The sequence below is a fragment of the Sorex fumeus genome, unplaced genomic scaffold (assembly GCF_029834395.1).
Source record: "Sorex fumeus unplaced genomic scaffold, SorFum_2.1 ptg000039l, whole genome shotgun sequence".
NCBI lineage: Eukaryota > Metazoa > Chordata > Mammalia > Eulipotyphla > Soricidae > Sorex > Sorex fumeus.
In genome coordinates this window covers 1,064,200-1,084,046 of record NW_026606096.1, presented here as the reverse complement: position 1 = coordinate 1,084,046, position 19,847 = coordinate 1,064,200, and the positions used below count along the sequence as shown (strand labels likewise).

Here is a 19,847-nt window from a genome sequence, read left to right as displayed (position 1 = left end):
GAAGAGGGGGAAAAAACAAAGAGCTGCCCCGAGGCTGAAGTGATAGCACAACACGTAAGGTGTTTGACTTACACATGGTTTACCTGGGTTCGATCCCCGGCATCCCATATGGTTCCCTGAGCACCATGAGGAATAATTCCTGAGTGCAGAGGCAGGAGTAACCCCTGAGCATTGTCGGCTGTAGTCCAAAAACCAGCTGCCTTATAAGCGCGAGGCGGTGAGTTTGATCCCCTATGCCTCCCACATGCTTAGGTCCCAGCAGCTCTTCTGACAGGGATAGCCGTGTCAGACGTGTGCAAGCACCGCAATCCAATCACCCCACAACAACAGGCTCAAAGGGGAGGTGGGAACTAAAATTAAATAATAAATGCCAGGACCAGAGTGATAGTATTGCGGGTAGGTGCTTGTCTTGCATGTGGCTGACCTGGGTTCGATTCCTGGCATCCTGAGCCTGCCAGGAGTGACCCCTGAGTGCAGAGCCAGGAGTAACTCCTGAGCATCGCTGGGTGTGGCCCCGAGACAAAAACAAAATCGTGATAATAATAATAAATTCCATCATGGAGATACATGGACTTCGATGGATTACTGGCTGATTTACATGTTAAGCTTTAAGTTAAGCTCCATCTTTAAATTAAGCTCAGGTAGCTGTCTCTGTGAATAAAACAGGAACATCGGCTGGAGAGACTGCACTGGGGTTCAGGCTCTGGATCTTTCCCCTACACCGCAGGGCTCCCCAGAAATACAGGAGCGAGCCCTGAACACAGACCTAGGAGCAGCCTCCAAGCACTGCTAGGTGTGGTCCAAAAGCAAAAACAAAATTAAAGGGATAATATCACATTCACACAGTGCTACTTTACCTTTATAACACTGTTCTGGATATCGAGAGATAAAAGAGATCTTTGACACTCTCCCCATCCTCCCCCAAGTCCCCCAGAACCCCTAACAAGTGCCAGCCAGGAAGGTCTGGTCAGAGACACAGAGCTGGAATGCTAAGAACTGGTCCTTGTAATTTCTCTAGATGGAAATTCTAGTCCAGCTAGAACCCAGTTGAACTGTCCTTCTCCAGTTCAGTGGCCTCGCTCGTGCTGGTTCTCAATCCCTCCACAGCAAAGTCATATGGGATTGTTGGACTCCCTGTCCAAAGTGCCCACGGCTGGTTCATTTCCTGCAGACCTTCTAGTCCTGGCATCCCACACAGCTACCCCACGGCACCCGGCCGGGACTGTGCTTCCTCCCCAGCAGGTCACAGCAGCTGCAGGACCCATGCTCCTCAGGGTAGCTTTGCCCCCTTTGAAGTCTGTGGTGTCTGCGGGAGGCTGGTGGTGGCCTCAACTTTTGCTACTTGCCCCCCTTCCTCAGACAATCTCCACAGAGCACAGACCCGTGGGAGGGAGTCTCCCATCACTGGCTCTCATCACAGCAGGGGTTCTGGGAAGCAGCTTCTTGAGCCCTGCAGAGGCCTGGAAATTAATCCTTGCCTTCTGTGTCGGGAGAGAGGCTGGCCGGAGGAGGCAGTTCAGATCATCTGAATAAACCAGCAAGAAAGAACTGCAGCAGCTCACTGCAGAGAGAGTGACTCGTAGCTAGGTTACAGATAGACTGAGACATGAACAAAACAGAGTGGAAATAGAATTATCTTGGTGGGGAGCCAGCACGATAGAACAGCGGGTAGGGGGCTTTCCTTGCCCATGTCTGATCCGGGTTCGATCCCCGGCAATCCCAGATGGTTCCCTGAGCACTGCCAGGAGTGATTCCTGAGTGCAGAGTCGAGAGTAAGCCCAGAGCACCACCAGGTTGTGCCCCCAAACAAACAAAAAATTCGCTTGGGGGGGGGGGGGGGTATGGAATTAATGGAATTAAAGTATTCCAGATTTACATCCTGGATTTAGTCAAAATCTGAAAAAATGATTTCTCCAAGCACCAGGAATAAGAATCAAAATTTGAACCTAGGGGGTTAATGATGCTGTTTTAAAAGGCGAAGAACCTTCCTTTCAGATGTTATGCTACTGGTGCCCCCAAGTGGAAAGCAGGGGTTACTGCTGGTAGTCAGAGGACAGAGCCACGATTGGTCCTCAGGTTGGAGGATACTGGAACCTCAGCTGTGATGTAAGAGGAGGAGGAGACATGCCTCAAAAGCACCACCTCATTTGTCCTCATTCGCCCACCTGAACAGCCTAAGATCAGCCAGGAAGGTTAGCTAAGCAGAGCATCTCTACTTCGATGCAAAGGAGTACTCAGCACGGTCATGCTGACAGATGCTTCAAACAACAGAGAGAGGGGTGGGGGAAAAGATAAGAGGTAGGAGAGAAAGAAGGGAAAGAGAGGGAGTGATGGTACAGGTGAGGCACTCACCTTACACGAGACAGTCCCAGTTCAATACCCAACATCATCTGTGGTCCCAGAGCGAAGTCAGGAGTAAGCCCTGAGCACTGCTGAATGTGGCCAAAAATAAACAAGGGGGAGGAAGAGAGAGGGAGAGGGAGAAAAGGAGGAGGAGAGAGTGGGGGAGAGAGTGAACTTTGCTGGAGGTTAAGATTTCCCCACTCAGAGCACTGGAAGGTTCCAGCCCCCTAATCTTGATAGGAAAGCATAGTTAACTTCCTCCTGGTGATTCCAGGGCTTCTTTTTATTAAAGGCTGACAATGAAGGATAAAGAATTCTGGTGTGAGAGAGGAGACAAGATGGAGTCACCCAGATCGAATGTGTTAATTCACCCAGATCAATACTTGATCTCATCTCCCCTCTTTGTAAAGGGTGTTGAATAAATGACCTTTAAGTTACTTAAAAATCTTAAACAAAAACCCTTGCCCATTGCTTGTCTGTGGCTGCATGGCCACAACCCTGGTTTCACCCCCAGCACCACCCATGGTTGGTGCCCTTAGCACGAGAGGTCACTGCTGAGACAGAGCAAGGACTGAGCCCTGAGCACCTCCACTGTGGCCCAGCTCCCCACCCCTCAAAACTTGCCCTATACCTGAAACAAATGCTCAGCCCTTTCTCCCTTCTCTCTAGCCCTAAACAGTTTTCCTGTCTCTGAGTAAGACATCTGAGTCTCTGCTTACCTGAAACGAGTCCAGAAATCTAGTCTAGCCATGATGTTTCAAGAACTTCTCCCTTCGTCCCTCCCACTCCACACTTCGCACAGTAGCCTGGAGCTAGGATGGTGGGCCTGGGTGTGCTCCTAACCTGTCCTGGCACAGAAATTTCTCAGAACCTTCCAGAAAGGCAGCTGTTCAGGCCCCTCCTAGAGAGAGAAACCCCAGGGTTAAAGACTAGCCTTCTCTCTGGATGATTCTGAGATGGCCTAAGGCTTAAGAATGGGATTCTTCATCATGTTTACCACCCATTGCCTCTTTTGCAGATCACAACACCCAAAAGGAGAGAGAGAACAAAAGGGAATGCCCTGCCACAGAGGCAGGGTGGGATGGGGGGGGATGGGAGTGGGAGGGATATTATCCATGGTGGTGGAAAATGGGCGCTGGTGGAGGGATGGGTATTTGATCATTGTATAATCAAAACCCAAGCACAAAAAATTGTAAATCTACAACTGTACCTCATGGTGTTTCACTAATAAAAATTTAAAAAAAAAGAATGGGGTTCTTATCCTCGGGTCCAGAGAGAGCTTCAGGGGGTCTGAAAGTTTCTTGGGAAGAAAAGAAAATCTGGTTGAGAGGCAAGGCAGTGTCCAGCCCTCAGCTTGTGAAGTGTCCTGTGTCCTTGCCTGTTCTCCAGAGCACCCAACCCCAGACCTGCACCTTTCTCCTCCAGTTCCTAACACCTTCTCTATTCCACCCCACTCTGCTCCTGCTTCATCCACACGGAACTTGGGTCTTCCCAAACGCCAGCTTCCTCTCCTGGATGGAGGCTTCTGCATGCTTCCTCCGATCTTTACTCTTTCTTTCTTCCTTTCTTTTTTCTGCTCTTTGGGTCACACCTGGCGATGCACAGTGTTACTCCTGGCTCATGTACTCAGGAATTACTCCTGGTGGTGCTTGGGGGACCATATGGGATGCTGGGAATCAAACCCGGGTCAGCCGCGTGCAAGGCAACTGCCATACCCACTGTGCTATCGCTCCAGCCCCTCCTTCGATCTTGGACACACTTCCCATCCTCAACTCTTATCCTTCCAATACAGCTGCTTATGTCGGTTGTTCCTAAACGCTGGACTATATCAAGTCCCTCTTTGCTTCTCAGAGCATCTATTCTCTCAAACAACATTCACCTGGCAAATGTGTGTCTAACCTGTTAGTTTCCCTAAGCTGCCAGACAGGCACCAGCACCACTGTCCCTGTGTCCCCACACCTACAAAGTACAAAACCTATAGCAGTTACATCTATAGCCCTGGTCTCTCCAGAAGTCCAGTTCCGAGGAGGTCATATACAAAGCAAACAGCCCAAACTCAACTCCCCAGTTTCTCCTACTTCGCCATCCTGGCGGAACTTATACTCCTGTCTCAGTGCATAGCACCATCATCCACAATTTCCAACCCTGACCGTTCCCTCCCCTCACACCCACATTCACTCTTGGATGAAACCTGTCACTTCCACCCTGATTTCTCAAATCATGAGTTTTAGATTTTTGTCCCAGACACATCTTTTGCTTTGGGAAATCACTGATTTGGCTCTGAAACCTGGCTGTTACCTTGCATAGGTTCGTCTCCCTAAGCCTCCTGGAACAATACATTTCATCAGCACCCGCTGAGTGTTGTCTATGATGTCTACTGCCCTGCTTCCCAGGCCCCGCCACTCCCATTTCCATCCCAGATTGCTGCCGCAGTCTGATTATTCTCCCCTGCTCTGGCCCAGACAACATCCCCATCCATTCTCAACAGTGCAGCCTGAATGACCTTTCAAAAACACGAGTCTTACACTCCTGTTTGGACTGCTTTCACGGCTCTGCACTGCCTTCAAACATCACATCTGCCCCTGCAATACTCTCTTCTCTAGTTCCGTGCTGTGCCTCGGTTACACAGAACATTCCCCAGACAGTCCTTCTCACTGTCAGGTCCTGCTGCTTCCGTGGCTGTGTGGAAACTGGCTCACAACCTCATTGCTACTTACGGCAGCTTCTGGTTCAGAGTTCCCAGTACTAAGCACTCTTGGGTTTGTATGACTTGATAAGTATTTTTTAAAAAGACTTTTAAATAAATTGTTAATAAAATAAACACTAATTTTGATAAATTAATACTTAGTATTAGTGGCACTGCTTGGGGGACTATACGGCCTGTTGTGTTCAAACCATAGCCACAACCACAGCTGCATACAGAACAAGTTTTCTTTTTCTTTTTTTCTTTTTTTGCTTTTTGGGTCACACCCAGCAATGCACAGGGGTCACTCCTGGCTTTACACTCAGGAATTACCCCGGCCATGCTCAAGGGACCATACGGGATGCTGGAAATTGAACCCGGGTTGGCCGTGCACAAGGCAAACGCCCTACCCGCTGTGCTATCACTCCAGCCCCCACAGAATGAGTCTCTTAAAACCTGTTTCTATGGGCTGGAGAGATAGCACAGCGGGTAGGGCGTTTGCCTTGCACGCGGCCGACCCAGGTTCAATTCCCAGCATCCCATATGGTCCCCTGAGCACCGCCAGGAGTAACTCCTGAGTGCAGAGCCAGGAGTAACCCCTGTGCATCGCCGGGTGTGACCCAAAAAGCAAAAACAAAACAAAACAAAAAAAAAAAACAAACCTGTTTCTATTTGTAAACGCTGTCCCTAATATTTCCAGGATCATCCCCACGATCACCTCACGTGGGTACATACTATTTATATCTATGGCAGCTACATACCTACGAAGGGTGCCCCCCCACCCCAAGTTGTGCAGTGTTGACACCAATCTGTACCAACTCACATGGTGGCCCCGGTGCTCAGGACTGCTGGTCATTTCACTCACCTGAATGGCTTCAGCAGTAAAAGTACATGAGCACACAAAACACTCAGTGGATTAAGATCTCTTCTTTGCCATCTCCCCCACAAAGAACAGAATCTGGAGCTGGAAAGATCGAAGCATTAAGGCACGTGTACCCTGCTTCAGTTCAATCGCCAGCTCAATAGACGGTTTCCAGAGTACCACTTGCAGTGATTCCCAAGCAGAGCCAGAAGTAGCCCCTCAGCACTGCTCGGTGTGGCCCAACCTTCATTTCCCCCAAAGAAACAGAAATCTAGAGGCCATGGCCGAGTCTTCAAGAAAGCTCCTGAAAGTACAAGGCAAGTGCCTGGGCCATGTATTCTGGCCCCTCCTTAGCTTTTCCAGGGCTATGCTCGCCCAACGTTTTAACTCTCTCTACTAGACACTCCCAGACACTGAGGTTAAATACAGCAGTTCGCTTTCTAACAAACCCTCATACTAGCCCCAGCTGAAAAAAAAAAAAATCAAGGGATAAAGGGAATAAAGGAGATAAAGAGAGAACACGGCAGAAAAGTTGCTCTCTCCTTATATGTGCTCATTCCCCAGCATTCCAAATGATCCTCCAGGAGTTGATCCCTGAGCACCACTGGGTGCAGCAAAAAGAAAAGTTGAGCTGGAGAGGTAGTACAGCAGGTAGGGCATTTTTCAGTACACAGCCAGCCTAAACTCAACCCCTAGCACCACAAATGGTGCCGAGACCTAACAAGAGTGATCCCTGAGCACAACAGGTGTGGCCCAAAAACCAAAAGACCGAAAGACACAATACATACAACTGACCACCCTGTAAAACGAATAGAAAAGCAAATCGATCAGATACGTAATATAGGTGGCAGGCTGTATAGTGTGTGTGTGTGTGTGTGTGTGTGTGTATTTACCTTGCATGCAGTCAATCACCATCACCAAGCCAAGAGTAAGATCCAAGAATAGCCAGGTATGGTCAAAAAATAAAATTTAAAAAAGGGGGGGCACCAATCTTCCTATCTCCCCCCTTGAAATCTCTTCAGTAGCCGTAGTGGACAGCTGACAAGAGTGTAGCACATTTGGGCTGAGACTTACCTTGGATCTCTCAATATGCAGATCCTAGGTGTTTCCTTGCTCTCAAGGGCTGATAGGAAAATGCCACAACTCCACTGCCTAACTCAACTCACTGTAGCACTGTAGAACTGTCCTCACATTGTTCATCGATTTGCTTGAGCGAGCCCAGTAACGTCTCCATTGTGAGACTTGTCATTACTGTTTTTGGCATATCGAATATGACACAGGTAGCTTGCCAGGCTTTGCCATACGGGCGAGACATTCTCGGTAGCTTGCCGGGCTCTCCGAGAGGAGCGGAGGAATCAAACCCGGCTCGGCTGAGCCAGCCATGCACAAAGCAAACACCCTACCACTGTCCTATCACTCCAGCCCAACTCCTGTCAAGCTACCTGTGACATATTCGATATGCCAAACACAGTAACAAGAAGTCTCACAATGTTACTGGGCCCACTCCAGCAAACCAACTCAAAGGTCAAAAAAACAATCAAAATAACCAACAAAATACCTCTACAAAAGTCTTGAGGTTTTCTTCCAAACTTGCAATTCAAGAGTTAAGGACAACAATTAAGTACAATCTAGGAATTAACTGAGAGGTAATAGGGGGTCCCATAACTTTTATCACAAAATTTCTTCATCCACAACCACACCCAAGACGGAATATAAGGACTAAAAATGAGATGTTGCTACAGGGTAAAATTACTTATTTCTCCAATAATGACACCACTAAATGGCAAAATAAAAAATATTTAATGCACACAAAATTTACAATAAAATCAACAGGCATAGAAAGCATTACATAGTGCAAACACCAAAAAGATACAGAGCTATCCATGTATGTGCTTATGATTAAGTAAGACCATACGGGAAATGTCTCCTTTCCTCATTTAGTGAGCTGGCAACTATTCTCAAAGGTATTTTTAACTGCCTTTTTTCTTCCCACTTTATGAAACTCCAGTTGCTACTTCTGTTAATTATGACTACCTAATCAGATGTTACTTGGAAGATTACAAGTATTTTTTTCTGTTGCCCCGCTAAGCAGATATAAAGGGGAGATTATGCTCACCTACCTAGACATGAGGTAAGCTTATCTACCAAGATTAACAACTTCTAATATTTTACTCCTGGCAGCTATAGCTTCTTAAGTTGCTCCACCATATTCAAACCCCACAACAAACAATGAGGTAGAAAGAGTAGATGTGTACTCATCTCACAGGTGAGAGAAATGGAGCCTGCGAGGTTGGGGGTGCGGCTTAACAGCCAAGCACTTGCTTTGCATCTGTGAGGCCATGGGTTTGATCCCTCTCCACACACACACACACACACACACACACACACACACACACACACACACAGCTTAATAAGGTTGAGAAAGGGACTCAAGATGGTGTTTACTCCCTACCCTATCCAAGAAGGCACTTAACAGTTGCTAGCTATAGTGTGAATGAGAACGTCTTAGTCAGAGACTATGTAAGACTTTCTACCGGGACAAGTGCTGAGCTAAGGGGGAACTGATTTCCCTGACTCTCCCATTTGATACACAGAGGATGACCTGGGCTGTAAGAAGCTTTATATGAGACAGCAGCTCTGGTCTCTCACCTTCCTCTTGCTAGAGCCCACCCCCTTATTCTGCAGCAGAAGCACTTAGGACTACTGGGAGAGACATCTTATTTTAACACTGTTGCTACAACCATCAAAGGGATGACTCAGAAAGCCTTTGGTATAAAAGCAATATGCAGAAAAAGATTTAAAAATGTGTAATTCCATGGTAAAAGAGCAACAGTCAGGAGGAAATGGCAGGTAATGGCTGACATCAAAGTACTGTTTAAACAATTTCCTTGGGTGAAGAAATTAGATGCTCTGATAAAATGATGCCAATTGTCACTACAGCATTTACCAAAAGGCAGCCAACTGTTGTGAAAAAGGGAATCACCGAGGCAGCATAAGTTGGGCCTTTTCTAGGATCTCTGACCTTCCTACTCGCAGCACTGAGGAATTCTACGATCCTGCTATGCTCTCAAAAGCCTGGTCCTAGGTGGAGGAAAATCATTGCTTAGAGCAGCAGCATCTTGGAGTGAAAGTCACCAAGAAGCTCAAACTGCCTTTCTGCAGATGACAATTTCCCTTAACATTTTGTTATTCAAGTCTCCTGACAGAGGTATGGTGGACCCAAGCCTCAACTCTCTGCAACATTTTAACAACGGCATTGTCAACAAGAATAACATTGCTTATGATTGCACATTCATTGCATCAAAGGATCTCAAAATGCTCATGGGACATTCTCCCATAGGAGAAGAAATCGGACAGCTCCTAAAAAGAAGAAGGGGGGTGGGGGGCGGGGAAGCTGTAGCAAACAAGGAAAGCTCTGTCAAAAGAAAGGACATCTTAAAGTCATCTGGAAAAATCCCCATGGGAGTTCTTAGGCCACGTGAACCCACCACCTCACATTCTCATTTCCAGTTTAGCATCAGAGTCCTCACGGCTTCTGCTCTGAGCTTCAAGTCTTCTCATCTCAAATCTGGGAAATTCCAGCAAAGCAGACCTTACTAAGGCAGTGCAAAATTCCAGACATTTGTAAACATGGTACATTTTACATTTGGCACAGGAGGGAGCTCGCAGGTTCCTTTGTCTCTGAAATGTATATCCTACACACAGTCATTACTCAACAAGTCATTCTATAGCACTGGTAGCGCATGCGGGCACATGTACACCCACAAACAAAGAACCAGCAAAAATGGGAGACCCCGTGTTCTTTAGGGTTCGAACAATTTTTTAAAAAAGATACTCAGCTAAACAAACAATAAGTTCACAGTATCTAAAACTGCATATTTCTAGACTTTCACATAACTGTGGCAAAAAAACAATATCGTTGGTTAACAAGTTTCCTACTTTCTAAAGAGAATCAAGAGGTAACGTTAAAATAGCCTTGTAGAACCCAAGATCTAACATGCACCAATTGTTGATCAATGACTTTTCAAAGAAGCTATCATTGCATTGAATTGCCATTTTAGAAGTTTCCACATGATCCTGACCTTTAAAAATAAACTCTTATAAACAATGTAACATACTACATAGCATTATAGACATCTAAATAAACATAAATTATAACTTAAATACAATGCACATTTCAAAGGCTTGGCAGTGATTCTTAGAGAAAAGTTCATGGCAGTTGTAGGCTGGCCTGGACGGGCTCCGATCAACTTCCAGGCAACAATAGGGAGCCTTCGCTATCCCACAGATGAACCGTGGGAAAACTGTAGTACCAGTTAAAGCCTTGGGCTAAGATCCTTGTAAGCTTTAATTTAAGTATTAAATACTAAAGCAAACCAAACACTAGGACGTACAAGGGAGCTGAGATGAAAGCATTTTTAGCTGAAATCTAGAAATTCACTGGCTTTCTAACATATCACTTTTGCTATGAATATTTTGTCCAGATAAGATGATCATGAATATTAATTACTAACTTGATGCTAATATTGGATGATGTTATCCAAGCCAACGGCCTAGTACTGTAACTGTGAATACCACTAATGTGTACTTTGCCAGATCCTTTCCTGACAGTCAAGATTTAACTGAAGTCGAGCTCACCTATAAACTAGGACGGCAAGGAATTTGAGTCCCAATGAAGGTATCTGAGAACAGAGATCGTCCAGATAGGTACTGAAAACTCGGGACTAAGCACCACTGTGCCCAGAAAACCAGAGAACACGGTTACTGAAGATGAATGGTAGTGTTCGGAAGTCTAGTTATTTCTTGACCTTGCAGTAGTAAACTATGAAGACTTCACATACAACCACGTCGTTTCAGTGGCCGTGAGTAAAATACACCCGTACCGTACTGGATTGCTCCCACAGAGAACTACCTCAGGTCTAGTTCGATGCCTCTAGGGGCATCGAACCAAGGAACCCTCCACAAGGACGAAATTTTAAGAATCTATCAACACGGGTTTGTTTCCTAAAAGATGAGATTCAACTAAAAATTTAAAAAATGTGCAGTTTAGGATCTTCTAAACAAGGTGTTTTGGTGTGCAGAGAGAAAACTGCAAACAAAAGGGGAAGGAGACAAGTGCTGAGACGCACGTGGAAGAGAATGCAACCAAAATCAACACCAAGGAGCTCAAAGTTTTCTTAAACTTTCTCTAAACTTACAAAATTATCTAAGGGGAAATCACAGGGTACAAGTGCTGGCACCCAACTTTCCTCTGTATCATTTGCAAAAAGTACTGAACTGGGAAATTAAAACAAAATGGAAGGGTATCAGACGACTACAAGTAGAATAAAGGGAAACAGAGAAGAAATATAACATTCTAAGGTTTGGGGTTGCTGGGGTTTTCTTGTGTGTTGCGGGTGGGGGGGGTGTTGAGTTTTTGCAACACACTCAGTGGTATTCAAGGCCTACTCCACACCTCTCTGCTCAGGGGATCAAACACTTGCAGGACTCAGGGACTGCCAGGGAGTGACCTGGGTCAACACCATGCAAGGCAAATAAATGCTCTACCCACTGTACTAGCACTCCGACCCAAACTCTTTAAGGCTGTAGAATATTTACCACAGTCTAGTAAAATACAAACTCAAAAGACTGGTTTTACTCTCAGGGGATGGGGGAATCTTTGCCCTAAAACCTAGGGAGCCCAATACCCGAGCTACGTTCCCAAGAGGAATACTGGGAGGAAAGGTTTCAGGTTGCGCTATTTGACACTTCCTCCCCCTGCAAGAAGTCATTCATCTGGATATCGAGAATATGACTTTCACAGGTCCTTTTCTTTTACGAGAAAGTGCTGAAAGTGACAGTTCTAAATGTTCTTTTTGCTGCAAGTCAGACTTTGGAGCAAAATGATTGTCACCCCAAATTAAACAAGCAGCACTACTTAAATATCAAAAAAGAAAACAAGAATGCTTCAAAACTGACTCTAAGAGATAGATTCTAGTAAGCGTATACTAGCTAGGGCAGTCATTTAATCTTCGGGCCCCATGTGCAAAGTAAAGGGCTGAGAAAGAGTGCATTTAAATATGGTGCTAAAATAGATATTGCTCCACTTCCTGTACTTGGGGGAAGTCTTTCCTTCTAGGGCAGTGCTTTAAGAAAAATCTGTGATCTGCAGGCCACATGCTCCAGCTCCCAGAATCTGTTCAAATGGAAGTCCACAACCCAGACAGGGATCTGTGTGTATATGATGTATAGGATGTGTGTATGTATGTGGGTGATCAAGAATGTAAGGGGTGTGTGTGTGTTGTGTGTGTGTGTTGGGGTATGGCAGCTGAGCTTATTTTTAACAACCCAGGTGATTCTCAAGATTTTTGTGTTCAGATAATGCCTCACTAGGTCCATCATTCTCTTTAGTTACTTTCTTTTTCACAACTGCAAAACCCATTCCTATTTTCAAAAGACTGGCTATCATTTACCTAGGATCTCACTAGAGTATTACCCGTGTGTAAAAAATGCATCTAGAGATATCAAATAAAAGTTCAAAGAAAAACAAACACATCCAGGACTCTCCAGCCGACAGTGAGGCCACAGTAAAGCAAACAGCACTTTGGTTTAGATGCCTTGTTGGGTCAGGAGAAGAGGCAATCTGACAACGGTGGAGGGAAGTGGACAGTCTGGGGGAGGGTGGAGGGCTGTAACTTGACGTGAAACCCCATCATTAACAGTCCTGCAAATCAATGACTACAGGAGAATGGACTTTTTAAAAATTCTATGCCTTGTTTCCAGAGTGGCAACTGAAGTTAAGCAAGTGACCTCTATTAACACATTTGAATCAAAATTAAAACTAAATGTCTTCTGAGTGTATGTGAAGTTTGATTTAGCTGATTAATGTTACAATAGGCGTAGCCAGTTTATATGATGGGTAGGGCCTTTTCTATAAACCTAATTGTCTCCAAGTTTGATTTCAAAAATACTGTGAATGCACATATACAGTATCTTGGATAGCGTATTTTTTCTATTTGATTTGTAAATGGTAGATGTCAAATTAAGCATGTGCAAATGGAAAACAAAGCCAGAGGAAGTCATGAAATGGAGAGACTTGCTTGGTAAAGGCAGAGGGAATGTTCTGAGTGAACACAGTCCACATGCTTGGGCTGGTTACTCAGATGGTCACAATTCATCAGAAGGATATACTTGTTGGCTCATCTCAATTTGGATGTGCAAAAGGGTTTAGGAGTATGTCAGCAAAACTGTCGATGCCTTTAGTCCAGGACATTTCATGTTCAGGCTGATTGTTTCACATTTTGCAAAGGGTGGGGGGAGGAAGTGCTGGAAACAGAACCCCCACACCCCCAGCTTCCCACAATTTTATGTGAAGCAGACACTCCACCACTGTGCCCAGCCCCAGCCCCAAAAGTCTTGTTATTCAAGACATTTGGGATCTTTGAACCATGGCCGGATCAACGACCTGCATCCATGTAACCTAATAAACTGGTGTTTTTTCACTGTTAGCTTGAACATTCTCCTAGTGGCCACCTTGGATTTTAAGAACATTCACAAACAGAAAAGAGCAGGAACCAAAATTAGCTCATTGATCCTCAAATAATTTGGTGATAAATAAACGTATTTGCATTCATACTGGCAGTTAATCCTTATGGGAGATTGAATTAAGGAGAATGAATTAAGATAGTTTTCATGTTCACGGAGCCCCAAATTCGAAAGAACTCAAATTCCATAAACTGTTTGAAAGCAAAAAGCGCCTGGAACAGAGAGGTGTTCTATATGAGGAAATGATCAGTAAAAGGCCCCACTGAGGAGGGATGCTGAATACTGATGTCTGGTGCACAGCCTGGCCCTGGCATTACTGTTCCACCATTCACTGACTCAGCTATGCTATAAAAACCTTAATAACAAACTGAATCTCTTTCTTGCAAATAGGACAGGAAGCCCCAGCCTTTTTTAATCTTCTGGCACAGTGAAAACACGTAACAAGATGACCTGTCCTTCCATGAATAATGTTCCCATCTCGTGGTCTTTTCTCACACAGACTACAAGGCTTCAAGAGATTCTGGCAATCCTCCATGTTATCCGTGTCTGTCTTCTGGTCACAAAGGTTATCGGACGGTTCCCCCAGGCTTGATATGGTCTCCTGGCTTTCTGAACTCTGAGCCAAATCCAAGAATTCCATCGAGTTGCAGGGGTCAAAGAGTTTGGCGCTTTCCTCCTTTATATAAACATCTTTAGGTCTAACAACTGGAGCTGATATGGTTCTCCGGCAATCAGGGACATCAATCCCTTCATTTTCTTTCTTTTCTGGTATGGCAGTGATATCAGACGTGGAGAGAGAATGAGTTAATTTAGAACAATCTGAATACCAATCCTTCCTCAGGGCCCAGCAGCGAAAACAGTATCTCTTGCTTGGAGAGTTAAATTTCTTGCATTCAGTACACTGCCATTCATCCTACAAGATAAGTGCAGCTCATTAATATGGTGCTGAGGAAAAAGCGAGTCAAGGAGACTTATCTCGGTGAAAACCCAGATATTTCAAACCAATGGCCTCACCTAGAACACAGTTTGCAACTACAGATAAGAAAGTTTTGGGCAGCGTTATACTTGACAGTAACCCAACCGTCATTTCAAGTGAGAATCTGATACTGAATTATTTTAGCTTTCTATTTAATCTGAGTGAATCTACATTTGCTTTCCCCCCACCCACTCGTATTATGTCATTTCTTCTTGCAACAACTTATTTTTTTATTGACCACCAGGCGAAAGAAGAACAAAAGAACACTCAGTCACTCTTTCCTGCTAATAAAAAAAAAGTATGAGATTTGACAAAAACCAAGCAAAATGAAAATGAGACAAGAACAACCAAGTTGACACGGGATTGCTCACTTCCTTCAGGAACCAGGTATTACTGTGGACATCAGTGGCGCTGACAGGATCAGTGGTTTGACACAGCTCACTGTTTCCCCAGCCAAAGTCAAGCACTGCAAGTTTGGAAGGCGGAAATCAAGTACACTGCTGCACTGGGGCATATTCCAGAGCCAGAGAACATCCCTACCAGTAAGAGAACCCCAGATCTCATCTGAAATGCTCAACAGACATGCAAAGGAGCTAATTTTTTTGTTCCTGGTTTTTGTTTGGTTTTGGGGGCCACAATGCTCAAGGGTTACTCCTGGCTGCTCTGCACTCAGGGATTACTACTGATGGTACTCAGGGAACCAAATGAAACGCAGGGATTGAACCCTAGTTGACCACATGCATGCAAGGCAAATACACTCTCCACTGGACTCACTCTCTGTTTCCAAAGGAACTTCATAAAGATTTGGTATTTATAACTCACTGTGTTGTGGTCTAACTGGAATCACTATTTTAGTTACACGTAAAATGACAAAAGTTAGAGTGGATAAGGCACTTGCCTTGTCTGTGCGGACCTGGGTTCAATCCCTGGCATCCCAAATGGTTCCCCAAGCACTGCCAGGAGTGATTCCTGAGCACAGAGTCAGGAGTAACCCCTGAGCATTGCCAACAGCAGCTCAGAAATAACAACAAAACCCTTATTAAATTCAATGGCATCTTTGACTTGGTGACATACAGACTATTTGCTTAACAGGTTTTGGGCCTAAGTAGCTGGAATAGTCTATTTAAGATGGAAACCTCTATCTTTGCTATTTTAATTATGCTCAAAAACACTTAATAGAACAAACAGTCTGCTTTATTACTTCGTAGTATACAGAAAATTTGCAAGGAACTGCCATAATGGGAACATCAGGTGGGAAGGGAATAGGACAAGATTACCAAGTAGTAAAACTAGAAGCCTTTATCCTCAAACAACAAAATTTTTTAACTCTTCCATTTTTTTTTAAATTCCCCACACCTATACTACCGCCCCCCTCCCCACTTCCTATTGCAGGTTACCTAGGGGAAGTACTAAATGGAAAATGGGATCTGGCATCAAAATGTATACATCCAAGGCTAGACCTGAGTTGCCAATTGGTTTACAAATCAATACCTATACTAAACAACATTAAATATTAAAATTAAACATTTTAAAAATAAAAACATTAAATATTAAATCTTTGTGCCTTGCATGTAATGAAGTTGCAAATGCACATACAAACACACACACCCCTAAAACTAGATCCTCATTAACTAGCCTTTCCACTACTATAAACCTGTATGGAACCTCAACTCTTTCCAAACTTTCCTTCTTATTCTGGTTTCTCAGTGGTGCTAGAGGTCCACGACAGTCCAAACTCTGCAAGACAAGCAGCTTAGTCCTTGCATTCTTGCTCCTGTACCTCCATGTTTTTAGGAAACCACTGAAAAGGTTATTTTTCTACTCAACAAGGAATTTCTGATAGCTTATGAATCTGCCTTAGGATCGGAGAAGTGCTTAATGGGGAAAGTAGAGCGTAACTATTTTAAATAATTGTGCTCACTGCATGAAATCCAAAGAATTTCAAAAGCAGGGGAAAAACCAGAGAGGCATTTATTTATGTCATCCTTTACAAGGGAGAGAGAATTACATCAACTCACTCCCTTTTCTTCTCAAACTTCAAAAAAAATTCTCCAATAAAGTATAAATAAATCGATACCTCAACACTTAGAAAAGGCAGTCAGAATTGGGAGTGGGGGGACGGCACAAGAGAACCGATGGGTATTTAGAAGGCACGAAATAACCCTTTATTGGGTAACCATACCTCAGAGGTAACTTCAACATCAGTTTCATCACTTAAGGACTTAGAGTCCTCAAATTCATCATTTTTTCCCACTTCAATCACCTGTAAAGACAAGTCATTAGTAAGGCTTACTTATTTAAGATGAGGTTATCACCTAAAAGGTTAAAAAGAAAAAAAGACCTAAAAGCTTTAACTTGTAACTCATAATTTATGTTCTGGACGAAGGAGACAGCTCAGTTGAGGGCAGGATCAGAGTTTGAACCTGACAGTACACTATCCCCCAAAGCACTGTCCACTGTGGCCCTGAAGACCTCTCATCACTGGGGGTAGGAGGCCTTCGTGGTCCCCAGCACTGCAAGACCCCAAGCAGTTCTGTATCCTCAAGCCCGAGCAATGAAACAACTTGTCACTTTGGCCAAGTGTTGACTTAGCTCCGTAAGTACTACTTAAGATACTATGCACCCTCCTAGATAGAGAGACATACAGACACACATACATACACACACACACACACACACACACACACACACACACACACACACACACACAGACCAGAACAACAGAAGAGAATGGAGCAGAAGATTCACATTCTGTTTCACTCACTAACACAAAATGAGACCAAACATAACTTAATTCGCCCTTACTGGCATTTTAATAGAATAAATGATTGAAAAAGCACCCTAAAGGGTTCCTAAGAAACACTATCCCATATTTAACACGGGCCTTGCACGCAGTTGACCAGGGTTTGATCCCCAGCATCACATCTGATGCTACTGAGTCCCATCAGTAGTGATCCTTGAACACAGAACTTGGAGAAAGCCTTGAGCACAGTGTGGCCGAGAAACAAAAACAAGAAACAACAAATGTGAATCTTAAAATTGGCTCTAATACAATATTGAGTCAAGAGAAAGACCGTGAGACCACTTATACACACAGGTGCAGACCAGACTGCAAGATCTGAGACAAACACACTCGACACACAAACAGTCCATGTGAAGTTTTCACAACATACCTTTTTTTCTCTCATTTTTCCTACTTCTGATTGTTCAGAATCAGCAGCTTCCACTTTTATTCCAATACCGAACTGCTCTGACACTGACTCATTCAAAACCCACAAGTCATCTGTGGTGTCTGAAACAACTGCAGTACCTAGATCCTAAGAGAAACACAAACAAACAAGAACTTTGTAGTCAGAGTTTCATCAAAGCTATGCCTAAGGGAGCATATATATTCCCAGACAACAAACCAACACATGTGAACTCAAAACTCAACGTCCAAGGAGTCGGAAAGAGAGTACAAGGGTTAAGATGTTTGCCATTCATCCTTGGCACTGCATCTAACTGCCTGAGCACTGCAGGGGCAACTCCTGAGCACTGTCTGATTTAGCCTAAAATCTTAAAAACAAAACACACACCAAAAAAATTCAATAACCCATGCTGATGAGAGAGCTCCCACGGGTTGGGGATGCATACTTGGAACGTAATTTGATTCCCAATATGCATAGCACACGAGTGGCCCCGGGCATCTTTTGGCGTGTCCCCAAAACAAAAGCAAAAAGGTTTCAAAGTCCTCATTTATCTCCAAAGAACACCTATCCATTCAGCAAACATCTACTAGGTTGGACATAAGCATACCTGACATTTTCTATTTTCTTTTTTAACAACCAATCAGCTTTAACACCTAGAAATACTGCAAAACTTAAAGGGTGAAGACCAGGGTAGGCAGATGATGGCGCAAAAAACTGGAATATATCCTTTGTATGAGGAAAGCTGGATTCTATACCCCTCCGCACCCAAGAAGGGGAACAGACTCAAATCTATTTCCTCTCCTCCTTTCCCAGAGCTTCTGAGGTAGCACTCTCAGAGGCAAGAAAACATTCTATTGTGACGTAGTTTTTAACAATCTTCAATGTTTATTACATGGGTGCAGGAGAGAGAGTATAGCAGGGAGGGCTCTTGACCTCTACACAGCTGCCCAAGTTTGCTCCCTGGTCCCCTAAATGGTCCCCGGAGCCCACTAGGAGTGATCCCTAAAGGAGTAAGCCCTGAGCTTATGGTATGATTCCCCCCCCCCCAAAAAAAAAGAAAAGAAAAAGTGAGCAATGCTCATTATAGAAATGAGCAATACTGATGGCAATTCAAACCTTTTGTCCTCTTTCTCAAATATTCTTTTAAAAGGTTTTGTGCAATCAAAAGGAATCAAACCCACGGCCACACACAATAAAGTCCTCTACCACATCCATGGTCCTGGGCCCTCTTTCAGCCTTAAACAACCTTATATATATAACTATACTTTTGTTTTCATCTACAAACATTTTGTGGTATAATTCTGTAAGTAAGTAGCAAAAAAACTTTATTGTTCTTTCATCTACCAAATGAGCATTTACTGAAAGCTTAAGTATCAGATACTATTCTAATTAGTAGGCAACAAACAATATTGGGTAACACAGGGTTAGAAACAGTACAGGATAAGACACGCTCAGCTTTGCATCCTGCTGATCTGCTGACCCTTGTCTGAACCCCTAATACAACATATATTTCTCTGAGTCAGGAATAGGCCCTGAGCACACCTGGTAATGGGCCCCAAAAACTGAAACAACCCCCACCCCCGCAAAAGAATAGTGAATAATATTAAACCTTTGGACTTAATATTCCAGTGGAGACGTGTAAAACAGACAATAATATGCAAACAAAATGAACACATTTCAGAGAGGATACAAAAAATGATAAAGGAACAAAACAAGAATGAAAGTAATAAAAATAGGTTAAATTGTTGATGTGCTCTGGATGAAAAGTCCATAACCTGTCTGAGGAAAATTAAACAGAAAAAAAAAAACAGAAGGACTAGAGATCACCAGCTGGAAATACGCTTTCAAGCATGCAGGAGGTCACAGTCCCACACAGAGGACCACAAGTTCTGTGATATCATCAAGAGTGAGCTCTTGGCACTGAGCGAGCAGCCCTTGAGCACCAGCAGGTATGGCCCCAGAACCAAATATAAACAAAGAAAGCAAATATATATGGTCCAAGAACCACATGGTCCAAATACTGGTAAAACAACCCTGAGTCCCAAGTCAGGAAAAACCCTCAAGGAGCACTAGGTGTAGCCCCTAAGCAAACAACCAAAAACATATACCTGGGGGCTGGAGGGAAATCAATACTGAAGAACTGATTGAATAGCAGAGCCGGTAGGACGTTTGCCTTGCACACGGTCGACCCAGGTTCGATTCCCAGCATCCCATATGGTCCCCCGAGCACCACCAGGAGTAATTCCTGAGTGCAGAGCCAGAAGTAAGCCC

At 44.1% G+C, this 19,847-nt stretch overlaps 1 protein-coding gene across 1 annotated transcript in view; it reads right to left on the bottom strand.

Annotated features, from left to right (window-relative positions):
- Positions 1-10,861: 10,861 nt before the first annotated feature.
- Positions 10,862-19,847, bottom strand: part of MDM4 (MDM4 regulator of p53) — a 38,297-nt gene continuing 29,311 nt past the window's right edge. The window contains exons 9-11 of the mRNA XM_056119070.1: positions 17,562-17,705; positions 16,571-16,651; positions 10,862-14,325 (exon numbers count right to left, since the gene is read on the bottom strand). Of these exons, the coding sequence (XP_055975045.1) occupies positions 13,753-14,325; positions 16,571-16,651; positions 17,562-17,705 (798 nt within the window). The 3' untranslated portion in view covers positions 10,862-13,752. The remainder of the gene's footprint in view (positions 14,326-16,570; positions 16,652-17,561; positions 17,706-19,847) is intronic.